General features: G+C 38.7%; 1 protein-coding gene across 50 annotated transcripts in view; it reads right to left on the bottom strand.

Annotated features, from left to right (window-relative positions):
• Nucleotides 1-14,156, bottom strand: part of TRDN (triadin) — a 798,289-nt gene that overhangs the window by 422,699 nt on the left and 361,434 nt on the right. For all 50 annotated transcript variants that reach the window (XM_075597200.1, XM_075597198.1, XM_075597218.1 and 47 more), the window contains 3 exons: nt 10,168-10,200; nt 8,925-8,957; nt 5,605-5,637 (listed from right to left, as the gene is read on the bottom strand). In XM_075597200.1, coding sequence (XP_075453315.1) covers nt 5,605-5,637; nt 8,925-8,957; nt 10,168-10,200 — 99 coding nt within the window. The remainder of the gene's footprint in view (nt 1-5,604; nt 5,638-8,924; nt 8,958-10,167; nt 10,201-14,156) is intronic.

A 14,156-nucleotide genomic window follows, 5' to 3' on the forward strand; every position in this document is an offset into this window, starting at 1 on the left:
TTAAGGGGGAAATATACAAAGCAAAACGGCAACCAAACCAGGAATTAACCCCTGGAGTGCCAGATTACCACCACATGTGAGGAGCACTGATCCAATTAGGGGAAGGTCTTTCAGTTGACCGGTATATGTACCCTACAAGGATCAGTACTCAGCTGATAACTCAGTATAAGCTTATACAGAAGTTACAGCAGTACCACCATATTCACCTGCAATATATCTCATAGTACTAATGTTCTTTCAAGTATCATCCAACTACACTTGGAATTTATATGTGTTAAGCACTACGTTACTATATTTATAAACTCCAACAAGGGAGTTAGTGCTAGGAACACTACATTAGGTGCACCAAGACCTAGATCTGCTACAACGCATCTATAATGTACTAATAGCTGTAGCAACCTAACAGCATAGTACAGGTCCCATTTATTAGTGCACCTATTAGTACTAAATTACAGGGGCACTACATGTGTGGCTAAAATTGCCGTTACCTTCACATCATAACCCCAGCAGACCCACTCCACAGAGGACTACTGGGGCCGGTGAAATCTCCTAACACTGGACATTATTATACCACTGTACACTCATCTGGATATACTTATCCAGAGAGTAAGAATCACTTGGTACTATTTAATCATTGTTTTAAACCCCAATATTTTAACGATAGTGTCATTTAATAAAGTTTTTTTTTTTTTTTAAATTTCACCATATCACACTGGATCAGAGTGCTTTCTATAGGGGTTCTATCTGTCCACCATGTACTAGGCTGTGTACGATTGCCAGCTGTGTGTGTGTCGCTGCATGTGCTGGGCGCAGTGTGTGCAGCGTGTGTGAAAGTCTGCAGGCTGACGGTGAGAGCGGTGTGTCTGCTGCAGGCTGTTAGGAGTAGCAAGTAGTTAATAGTTACAGATAGGACTGGGTAGCTAGGGGAGTGGGGCAGGGTATTACTCCACAGGCCCTAGGAGATTTCCCCCAAGCCACCCCAGGTTGCGGTTCATCAGGGACAGGCCCTAGGTTAGGGTTCCTGTCACTTTAGGGTTAGTTAGGGATAGATAGGGATAGCGGCGGTTGCTGTTCCCGTGAGACGGTTGTGTTCCCGTGAAGCGGTGGGACCCTCGTTGGGGTTCCTGGAGAAGTACCTGGAAAGGATCAGACGGATGCGTCGCACGTCTGACCCTTTTAGAAGAGTGTTGCAGGCCCAAGCATCGGAGTGCTCGGAAGGTATTTCCACATAAGTGCACCAACAGGCCTAACAGATAATTTAGTGACTGCGCAGTCACCCACGACCTCCGTAGGAGTACGGGACATTGGGTGTGGGGGAATTACAGGACACTGGGTGGGAACACCAGACATTGGGCAGAAGGTGCTCCAGTATTGCATAAGGTTATAATGTTATGTAATGTGTTATATGTGTATTAGTAAAGTGTTAAGTATTGTTTCCATCGCATACGTGTGTTATTGTATTTCTTACCCAGGGCTATCTTTCATAACGGGGATCCTGGGTAAGTGGAGGCGCTGCACCAGGTAAATGGTAAGGGTTTCCCCAGGCTCCCAGTTAGCGGAGGCTCAGATCTCCTGGAGCCACAGGTGTTATACAGTTACCAGTAGTCCCTTAGAAGAGGTGTGCCGCAAGGAAAGGGACCGGTTAGACCACAAGGGGCCAATGTGAGACTGGGTGGGTCAGGCAGGTTCACAAAAAGGGCTACATATATATAGACACACAAGAATGTTCAGGGCACTCAACAGGGGAAAATATAAGGAAAACAACTTATCTGGTCAGTTGTGGTGCAAGCAGTGCAACCAGGATCACCACCCAGCAGCAAAAATAGACAAAATCATGATATACAAAATCTGCAGCACTCACCAATTCAAAATGCAAGAACAATTTAATGTAGAAACACAAGCATCAGGGGTAACAGGGTAAGAGGGAGCTTGAGAAAGGACCGGGAGGTCCGAAACGTCACTTCTTTTTTCCTGCTGTTACCCCTGATGCTTGTGTTTCTACATTAAATTATTTTTGCATCTTGAATTGGTGAGTGCTGCGGATTTTGCATATCAGGATTTTATATATATATATATATATATATATATATATATATATTAAAAATATATATATATATATATATATATATATATATCATCTTCGGCCCTTGTTCCTCCACTGCTGGATGAAGGCCTCCCTGATGATCTTCCAGGTACAGCGGTTGCACGTCTCTCTTCTCTTTACTCCAACAAATGTTCTTATTTCATCTTGCCACCTTACTTATAGTCGTTGTCTTGGTCTTTTGATGTCCCTTCAAATTCAGTGGAGAACCATCTTTGTCCATCATGGTAATTTCTTCTTGTTATATGTCTGACCCACTGCCATTTTAATTTTTTCACCCTAATGGTTATGTCACAGACTTGTATTTGCTTTTGAACTCATTCATTCTTGTTCCTGTCTCTTCGGGTAATACCAAGCATACATTTTCCATACTATTTTCATGGTCTGCAGCTTCTGAATTGCATTCGCATTTAGGTTCTAAGTTTCACATCCATACTTGAGCACAGGCAGGATTAACTGGTCAAACACTTTCCTTTTGAAGCAAATGTTTTCTTCTAAGATTGTCTTGTTTCTTCCAAATGCACTCCACCCTATCTGCATTCTCCTACTGACTTCATTCGTAAGGTTCCCATTCATTGATACTTGCTGGCCAAGGTAGACATAGCCTACAAATTCTTCTAGTTCTATTTCATGTATTTTGTACAGTTGACACATTTGTTGAAAATCCCTTTTGTCTTGCTGACAAGATTCATGTAGAAGTCCACTTTCTTATTTGCTTCAAAAACATATCTGTTGCTAGAGATCTCCTTGATTTATGGCAAAAATAACATTGTAATGTGCAAATCATAGGTGATTCAATTATTCACTGTTGATTTTGATTCTTTTTTCTTCCCAATGCAATGTCTTAAACAATTCTTCAAGTATTGATGTGAAAAGCTGGTGACCCTGGACCAGAACTGGACTAGTCAAGTAAAAACTGTAAAAAAAATTGCATTCTGTTCAATAAATCATCAATTTGGATAAATTCAAGTCAGCTAACAGTCGTTCCCCATCCTGCCCATGCCTGAATCTACAGTGCAGTTAGTAGTACAGTAAAAAGTGAGGCTTCCACTTTAAAGACTACATTTATACATAAAACTTGTTGCTTGAATGGGAAAAGTCCAGAACAATAAAGCAATGCTATAGCTGTCTGGATTTTGCCAGTCTAGAGAACACGCACTGGATATAACACACTAGAACACATCCAAGTGGAACAAGAAATTATTTCCCGAAGTAATAATTATGATTAATCACTCATCTTAGTATTCATAGATTACAAAAAAACATTTGATTCTGTATACACTTCAGCCATTTTAAATGAATTAAGAAGTAAAAATGTTGAAGGAGCGTACCATTAGACTACATGAAAATACAACCAAGAAAAGGATTAGCAAGGGTGGCAACAGGAGGACACTATGTCCCTAAACTTTTTCATAGCAACAGTTGAATAAATTATTCATGGTATTAATTGGGAAGAAAGAGGATTTTAAATCAACGGAGACTACTTTAGTCACTTATGTTTTGCAGATTACATTGTTATTTTTCTAAATGTCCAGAAGACCTCTATCAAGAAATCCGAAAACTCGATGGAGCATGTAAGAAGGTCGGCCTCCACATGAGTATTAGCAAGACCAAGATGATTTTCAACAAATTTGTCAACTCTACAAATATCGATGAATAAAATCCTTTTGTATGCAATTAAGAAGAAAATGAAGATAGGATGGAATGCATTTGGGAGACAAAATACATTCTTTCATGGGAATATTTCCCTGTGCCATAAGAGGAATGTGTTTGACCAGTGTACAGTATTCTGCCTGTACTCAAGCATCAACTTGGACCTTAATTGTGAAGATTGTTCAGAAGCTCCAGACAATTCAAAGAATGATAACATTATGTATGCTGGGTCTTCTTACCTGATGTTAGAAAAGAAAGAAAAAATGGCTCAGAAGCAAGCAAAAGTCTGTGACAACATCACAAGGGTGAAGAAAGTAAAATGGCAGTGGGCCGAACAGATCGCCCATTGTAGCAAAAAGATGATAATTGACTGAATTCCGAGATTTTAAAAGACAACAACCAAAAGTATGATGGAGGGATGAAATTAGTAAATTTGTTGGAGCAATGAGCTATTTAATAAACTGGAAATTTGAAAATCTCACACATTTTTATAACCTGCTTCAAGCAGCAGAGATTGATAGTTTGCATTTACATATAACTGAAGAAGATATTAACAATATTGAAAAATACATCAATATGAAAATGGTGCATTAAACAAATGTTTGATTTAAGCAAAGAGAGTGGTGAAGGTAAAATCCCTTCAGACATTTAAAAAAAATTACTTTTGTTTTTATTTTCACTGTGATCCCTAAAAGATACGTTATACCTGTAGCCATGCCTGATTTTGGCAACTAGTCTGCCCTCCCTGACATGTAAGCCCTGGTAATAGTGCAGGCAATGTCAGGACCAATCCAGGGATTTTCTCCACTGTAAGCAGCTCTTCTGAGTGGCAGGGGAGAAGGTGGGACAAAGCCTGTGTTCTGCCCAATCCTGGGCTCAGACCTTGTACCTTACCCCTCTGTACTTAAAAGGCTGAACATCTAAATGTAGGCATGTCTCTTCCTCTGAAAGTGACAGTAATCAAGCAGGGGTGTGCTTGGATCTGACACCTACTGTCCCCTCCCTTTGGGGAGTAAGGAGTGATACCTGTTCCGCTGACTCTGTTAGAGAATCAAAAAGAGCAAGGACTGCCTCGGTTGCCCTTGACCCGGGGTGGATGTCCATGGACCATCCGGAAGGTGGAGCCATAGAAATATATTATGTATACAGTGCATGCTGTACAAAGATTCAATAAAGTGTTCCTGTGTTCAATTATACTCCTGCCTTGGTGTGCAATCTATCTGGGGGAGTGGAAGTAAGTTCTCCTGCAGGGATTGTCTCCACATCCCTGGAGCCTGCAGCAGATGACGGCGCTGTACCAGAAGAGATAAAGACCAGTGATGTACCCCAGAAGCCTCTCCAGGAGTCCCCACAACCATCGGCGTACCACTCAGCATCCTGTGAGCCAAAGGTAGCCAGCACTATACCAAATGTAATGGCAGAATCTCCCAGAGGGTGGGGGAAATAGCGTTACATACCCATCATTGGCTTGAAGTTAGAATATTTACCAGTATTTAAAGATTAAACTATTAAAAAATGAAAATAATGATGCTAATCTGTTGTTTATTTAAGCATCAATGATCTAGTTTTAACCTTCTAGACATATGGTTGTCATCAATTTTTGTATATATGATTCTTATTGAATACAGTGAGAACACTAGATTTTTATCGCTGATAACTCTTTTCCTTTACCAGGCAATATTGCACAAATCTTATCACAGTTTTATAAATATTCACCAATGTGTATAATATAGAGAAATAGAATTTATCCTAGCACACAGTTCTTATCCTTCTGCACCCTAGGTTCTGAGTTTGAACTTTTAAAAAAAGAAAATGCATGAAAAACAATTAGTCTAAGTACATCTACTTACCTGGGACTTTTTCTTTCGCAGGCTTTACCAAAGCTTTAAAAAAAAAAAATGCAATACTTATTTTTCTTTGTAGTACTGGTAAGTTAAGTGTATACTGTACTATTACAGTAAACTTTCTTTACTTATTATAATTAAATTATTTAAAAGTGAGCGTTTTATTCTAAAGATTGGAGTAAGTTCCAACATGTCAACGTATAAATATTTATGTTTGTATAATAATAATTCTTCAAAAGATTAATGTGCAACCATGAAAGAATAAGAAATAATTTACAATAATGTAGAAGTCTCAAATGACAGAAAAATATAAAGGTTTCTCCTCTGCACTCACATGTATGATGTTTTTTCAAGCCTTGAAATTAGTCTCATGGTGGCTTTCAGCAAGGGAGAAAGAGAAAAACATACAGTATACAGGCATACCCCGGTTTAAGTACACTCACTTTAAGTACACTTGCGAGTAAGTACATCTCGCTCAATAGGCAAACGGCAGCTCACGCATGCGCCAGTCAGCACGTCCTGAACAGCAATACCAGCTCCCTACCTGTGCCGAAGCTGTGCGCAAGCAGGGAGACTATAGAGCCTGTTACAAATGCGTTATTTCCATCAGTTATGCACGTATATGACGTTTGCAGTACAGTACATGCATCGATAAGTGGGAAAAGGTAGTGCTTCACTTTAAGTACATTTTCGCTTTACATACATGCTCCGGTCCCATTGCGTACGTTAATGTGGGGTATGCCTGTATAGTGTAAGAGCTTTAATCCTTGAACTTTCAAGATAAACAGCAATATACACACTCACAAAACCCTGATTAAAATCAAATCCTGCTCAAAGTCTCAAATGGCGCCTGCAATCTTCTCCTAAAGCTCCCTTCACGTCACTTCCGGTCTTGCACTCAACCTACAGATGTAGGCAAACGTTAAGGTTTGTGCCCGTGGCCACGTGAGGTCCTGCAACAGCGACGATCGTGGGCCAGACAGATTAATGCTGCAGGGCAGGGGTCCAATCCATAAGCATTAACCCCCATAGTGCCATCGCGGCAGACACTGTCTCCAAAACAAACGGCCGGGACAATACATTTTGCTACATCTGAGATTCGATCTCTGATACAAGAGAGGGCAGGCTGGAGTCCTCTCTGCAGTCTGATCCAATGCATTTCGTCACCTACTGGCTTCCTCAGGGTTCAATGTCAATTCCTCAATTATCTAATACGGTACTTTTTAAACCCTCTCTCCTCCCCCATCCCTTCTCCTACCTGATTGTGATACAATTGGCGCATAACAACGTTTGAGATGGGTAAATCTTGCTATAAAACAACAACAAAGGTTGTAGGAGTTAAAAAATCTTTCTATTAGCTCCTAAAGCGCCGATACGTACGGTCTGCATGGCAAGCCCTATTGAAGTGAATGGGGATTTCCCTGCAGATCGTGCGGATTTACGCTTTCGGAGTTTATAGAATATGCCCCATTGAATCAATATGAGGCAATGAATAATGATAAAGGGAACAACCCAAGTAGCAGCATAAATAGGAGAAATACAATTATAAAAATACAAATTTGAGAAACTGATCGAGGTTTGATTTTAATCAGTGTTTAGTATCCTTGAGCCCCTTGGCGACAGGGCTCCATGACAGCACGGACTAGGCTCCCTCTTCTGTGGGTCCATGTGATCCCCTTGCTTTTTTCCCCCTCAATGCATTGGTCTTTCATGCAGTGTGTGGGGGCTGGGGAGGGGATATATAGATCCTGTGCAGTTCACGCCCTGCCAGGAAGGTTCCCGCTCACTCATCGTTTTGTTATGATGTCATGAGCTCATACTGTTATGCTGTAAAAGTGTGTGATGTTAGTACTTGTAAAAAAAATAGAGAGAACAGGTACAATAAATACTTTAGTGACGGTATAGTCTTTTGAGGTGGACATTTTGAGGCATGTTGTTGCTTTTGTCTCGGAAGCTGTTGAGGGGTAAGAAATGCTTTAACCTTGCCAAAAATGGTTCTATGGTTCGATAAACACTTGATGTGGCTAGGAGTGGCTAGGAGTGGCAAGTGGGCAGGGCTCATTTAAAAATAACTTCCTGGTGCCCTTTCTCGCTAAACGGCCGGACAGGTGTGGTGGCCGGCTTGGGGGCAGTTAAGGCCATGGTTTGAGTATCATTGGCCTTTACCCGTTGGTAAAGCCCTATTGAGGCTGTGGAAAAAATCAGATTACCTGGGCTCCTGTTTCAATGCTCAAGAGTGAGCATACAAATAGTTTCACCAAAAATGTTATCATCAAAAATATATATATATATATATATCAGTTCCAATAATCATCATCCATATAAACTTGTGTTAGAAATGGGTTGACATTTAAATCAGACTTTGAAAGTAGAAAGTTGCTTTCTTAACTGGTCATGTAATGCTCCAATTTCTCCTTTGCTGAAAGCTACTGTGGGACTCATTTATTAGGCTTGAAAGAACATCATACATGTGAGTGCCTAAGAGAAACATTTACGTTTTTCTGTCATTTGAGAGGTCTATACAATTGTATACTCTTATTGTTTCATCGTTGCACATCCATCTTTTGTAAGAATGGATCTTGTAATGACAAAGAAAAAGGTAATTAAAGAGAGATGCAACCTTGACACAAGAGACATAAGAATAGTATTATTATTATTTATTTTCACTTTATCTGTTTGTTATACACCTATTTTTGCAAATTATCCCAGGTGGTGGTTTGAAAAGTAGCACCCTCATTTGAATAATAAGTATGAAAAATTTGAATCTCTCAACCAGGTAAAGTGACAACTTTAATAGTTTGTTCTATGGTTTAACAAGACAAAATTGTCTGTCTCCTCATTTACTGAACTATTGACATAAAAGAGCAGTACACCGCCAGGGCCCTCCTTTTTTAAATGGATGGGAAGCAATGGGTCCCGACAACTGAATCGCGTGCATTTCATCTTTTGGGACCCAGTGGTTCCCAAGATGCATACCAGGAATGGTGCAGCCCATTATTCGGACCAACAGAATGATTTTGCGACTTCCTATTGGCCCGCGTGACGTGGGAGATTTAAACCTCCATTTTGTTTGCACTGCGCCATATTCAGTGGTAAGCATCTTATAAACCTGGGGTCCCTGATGCTAAAATTCATTACTTCAGCTCGGGGACCCCCTTCTTCCTATCCCCGTTAAACAAAAGGGGGTTAAGAAGAAACGAGGAGGGGGAACTGCACCTTTAAAGTAAAAATCTATTTCTGTATATTCTAGTTTATACTGTACTGTTGTGGTCATACAATTAAGAAATAAATAATTAATTACATTTACAATTAAGCATATTATTTACCAGAAGATGAAAGTTTGTCCTCTTTTTCTGGTTCTGCAAAAAGAGGTTGATAATGAGTTACATTTTGGGGATATTATTATTATTATTATATTGGTAAAGCCCTATTGAGGCTTTGGAAAAAATCAGATTACCTGGGCTCCTGTTTCAATGCTCAAGAGTGAGCATACAAATAGTTTCACCAAAAATGTTATCATCAAAAATATATATATATATATCAGTTCCAATAATCATCATCCATATAAACTTGTGTTAGAAATGGGTTGACATTTAAATCAGACTTTGAAAGTAGAAAGTTGCTTTCTTAACTGGTCATGTAATGCTCCAATTTCTCCTTTGCTGAAAGCTACTGTGGGACTCATTTATTAGGCTTGAAAGAACATCATACATGTGAGTGCCTAAGAGAAACATTTACGTTTTTCTGTCATTTGAGAGGTCTATACAATTGTATACTCTTATTGTTTCATCGTTGCACATCCATCTTTTGTAAGAATGGATCTTGTAATGACAAAGAAAAAGGTAATTAAAGAGAGATGCAACCTTGACACAAGAGACATAAGAATAGTATTATTATTATTTATTTTCACTTTATCTGTTTGTTATACACCTATTTTTGCAAATTATCCCAGGTGGTGGTTTGAAAAGTAGCACCCTCATTTGAATAATAAGTATGAAAAATTTGAATCTCTCAACCAGGTAAAGTGACAACTTTAATAGTTTGTTCTATGGTTAAACAAGACAAAATTGTCTGTCTCCTCATTTACTGAACTATTGACATAAAAGAGCAGTACACCGCCAGGGCCCTCCTTTTTTAAATGGATGGGAAGCAATGGGTCCCGACAACTGAATCGCGTGCATTTCATCTTTTGGGACCCAGTGGTTCCCAAGATGCATACCAGGAATGGTGCAGCCCATTATTCGGACCAACAGAATGATTTTGCGACTTCCTATTGGCCCGCGTGACGTGGGAGATTTAAACCTCCATTTTGTTTGCACTGCGCCATATTCAGTGGTAAGCATCTTATAAACCTGGGGTCCCTGATGCTAAAATTCATTACTTCAGCTCGGGGACCCCCTTCTTCCTATCCCCGTTAAACAAAAGGGGGTTAAGAAGAAACGAGGAGGGGGAACTGCACCTTTAAAGTAAAAATCTATTTCTGTATATTCTAGTTTATACTGTACTGTTGTGGTCATACAATTAAGAAATAAATAATTAATTACATTTACAATTAAGCATATTATTTACCAGAAGATGAAAGTTTGTCCTCTTTTTCTGGTTCTGCAAAAAGAGGTTGATAATGAGTTACATTTTGGGGATATTAGGACACAGTTAATTAGAATGTTTACAGTAAATGAAGACCAATCAGCGTCTGGAGTCATCTGAAAAGCAGCACACATCAATAGACTGGAGAATCTCTAGCAGTGCAATTCACTTTGGCTACTGTATATTGTGCTGGAAAAAACAATTAAGCATATGAGCATGCATATTTCTTTAGAATTGTGATACTAAAAGGAATATAAAGAAAGGTATACATTTTGTTACAGCTCGTTGATTTTATATATTAGTTGTCACTCATTGCCAGGATGTCAAGCCATTGCAGCACTTGTTATTTAAACTTAATACTGTACCTAGATTTAACAATAACAGGAAGTGTTGTTGCATGATTATTATCCCCATAATAATGCTTTGGCCAAAGAGTTAAACTAAATGACCCTTTTTCAAGAGAATATATAGATATTGCACTGTGCATTTTTGTCACATTGGAAGTAGCTTTGGGCATTTTTGTTTGTTTTTTGTTGTGTACATTTAGCCACGCCTACTAGCACTCCTTTTGACACTTACATACACACACACACACACACATATATATATATATATATATATATATATATATATATATATACACATATATATATATATATACATATATATACAGTGAGCGTTGTAGTGATAGTCTGTCCCGATTACACAGGGATAGGCGCTTACAAACGGAGCGTCTATTCCTGTGTAATCGGGACGGACTATCACTACAACGCTCACTGTGGTGTGAGTGACAAAGCTGACCCGGAAGTTCTCTATGGTGAGATGAGCGTCTGAACAACAGAGAGGTGTGCGCATCCTGCTTCCGATACATGGAGTGTTTGCCGTGATCATCTGGCCCCCCCCCCCCTGCACAGTGACGGGACAGAACTCTACTCCGGAGATCCAGCTGGGTTCCTGCTACAGTTGTTGGCGATTGAGACATTATCTCATACAGGAGATTTTAATTCATCCGTTTGTGAGTGCGCAGTTCATATTTTATTCCAGTCCCATATAAAATGGTTAACCTTACTACACTGTGAGTGCGCCTGTTTTCTGTTTGTTTTTTCCTTTAGATATCTTCAAGGGAGTGGTGTTCCCCTCAAACAGGTTGCAAAGACTCTGGAGGACAGTGTTCTGGGACTGGTTTTTGTATCTTCTTTTTTTATATACATTTTTTGATTGCTATATATATTGTTTTTATATTTATTTTATTTTTTTAAATATATTTTTTAATATTTGATATTTACAATTGTGTTTATATACTCCCAATAGTTTTTGGTTTACTAGTTCATCACAGTTATCACCTATTATATTTTGTCAGCTTAGTCATCAGTAGGCTCTTTTTTCATTCTTTGTCTCTTTTTTGTTCATATATATATATATATATATAAATATATATATATATATATATATATATATATATATATATATATATATATATATATATATATATATATATATATATATATATATATATATAATGTGGTAATGTTTGGAGTTTCTCATAGCTTGTTGGGTATCTATGTGATGATTATTATTTTTAATATTCTTAAAATCTTATCTTAATTCTCCCCCATTTATAAAATACTAAGAACGCATAACTGTATGTTACAAACAGTACCATATCGGGTAATATTTATGAGGCATTTCTATGCCATAAGAAACCCAAGCCTCCATTCAAGTGAACGGGCTGCAACTAGAGATAGGCAAATCATTGCCAGAGTCAAGTGAAATCTCTTTCGTCAAAAATGCAAGCTATGCAAACATTTTTTTTTGCCAAGCATTTAGTCAATGGGCAAGGTCATCTGAGCTACTGTATGGCATGCTGCTATTAACTTTACTATTTGCTAAATTCACCAGGAAAGGAGTAAAAGGATGGTGAAATTGGCAACATTTCTCAAAATGTAAGAGAAAACCCACACATTTTGCACATTTCTGCTACCAGAAGGTGTCTTCTGGCCTGTCACTTTAATGGGTTATAAAGTGTTACAGATACCAGAAGGTACCGTATGGCACATCACCATTTGGTTGCAAAGATGGAAAGAGCTCTATTTAGCTATTATTAAGGAGTGAGGGTGGAAAAGAGAAATATATACTACAAGTGACATCTTTATGACCTTTATAACCCCTACACTGCCTTAGCTATTCTACCTGTGGCCACCCCTAAGCCAGACATATTGGGCCATATTTACTCAAAAGTATGTCTCCATAAGACTCCTTCCAGCACAGCTTAGTAAATATGGCCCTTTACAGTCCACACTAGTGAATTGGCTGTAAGGTATCTTACAGCATAGAAGATGTGTTATGCAACAACACTGCTTAATCAATATGGCCTTTATTGGTTCATTCACTTTAATGGGACACTATAATGTGTCTTCCAGCAAGCAGTGTGTCCTCTGGAGTGACTCTTCTTAGTAAATTTGGCCTTTTCAGGTAAATTAATTTACGGTCATGTTCTTCCGTTTTCATGAATAGAACCCCAAATATTTAATTTAAATGATAGGTCTACATTGGTGTGTCTTTAATCTATAGTAAGAATCATACCTGTATATACATTTTGCCCTAGAATTGCTCCACATTTGCCTTGAACTTCATGTTTAGAAAAATTTAAGTAGCATTACATTAAGGACGATAATATGTAGTAGTTGCACCTATGTTCTTGGAGCATTTTGGCAGATAGAAATATACTCCACAGACATTCTTAACACATTTGTCTTAAACTAAAATACGTCCTTAAGGCTTTTCAGTATGGAAATAAATTGCATTAAATATTTATAAAATATTCCAATTAAACATTCTGCACTGGTTTGTTATACGGTGCATATGTATGAATAATAGTAACAATGAATGCACATCTTTCTGTATCCTTGCACAGCTGCTGAAGGTGAAAGATAATGCACAAAGACAATTAGTTATTATATAGTTTGAGATGGAGAAATGTCTTGTTATACTGTACCACTGTGATATTTGTTTGTGGTACAAGTGCTCCCCATAGAGTTCATTTATATACTAGTCTAACAGATGGATTTCACATTTTACTGTTTTGCCTTTCCCGAACATTACTTTAACAGTTATCTTTGTCTCTACAATGGTCATGACATTCACAGAAAAAGTTGTACCATTAAACCGTAAATAAATATCGGTACATCATTTCACTCTGTTCCTAGCTTTTTCTCCTATTTGGTACCCACAGTGAGCTAGAACTTTTCCCCGTGCACACCCCTGCCTGCTCTCCTCGGCCCACGCCCTGCTCGGCCCCAAATGACGCGTGGGGTCATGTGACGTCACGTTGCCATGGTAACGTGACGTCATGTGACCCTGTGGCATCATTTGCTGCTGTGTTACCATGACGATGCGTCACTCAAAAGGAAGGTAAGTATGTTATAGAGGCCTCGTGCGGTCCCACGGCATGTCATTTAAATGCCTGGGGGGAGAGCGTGGGACCTCTATAACTGCCACGCCCACCCAGAAAATCTAGCACCCCAGTTTGTGCACCCCTGGGCTAGATTCACGGAAGGTCGATATACTGTACCTGCATTGAAATTTGGCATTGTTAAGAAACAGGACCAAGGCGATTTTTATTTATTTATCCCTGTATTCACCAATTATTATTTATTCATAAATTGGGAATGATATTCAGCTTAATTGCCTAAATGATAAATGCATTAACTCTGCAGTGATTAATGTTATCAATACAAAGAAGCAAATAACTAATTTAAAAAAGCATTAATCAGCGTTAGTGCTACATTTGTGGCAGAGGGGGGAGATATCACACTTTTCTACCATAGAGTTATGTAATAGGATTTTAGACACCGAAGGGGTAAACACCCTGCAAATAAAATACAAAAAGCATAGCATTGATATGTGCAAATATTACGTTTTTAGTAGCCTAAACATGACTAGCTGACCTCTTGGGCTTCCAAAGGGTAATA

This window comes from Ascaphus truei, chromosome 4 (genome assembly GCF_040206685.1).
Source record: "Ascaphus truei isolate aAscTru1 chromosome 4, aAscTru1.hap1, whole genome shotgun sequence".
NCBI classification, from domain to species: domain Eukaryota; kingdom Metazoa; phylum Chordata; class Amphibia; order Anura; family Ascaphidae; genus Ascaphus; species Ascaphus truei.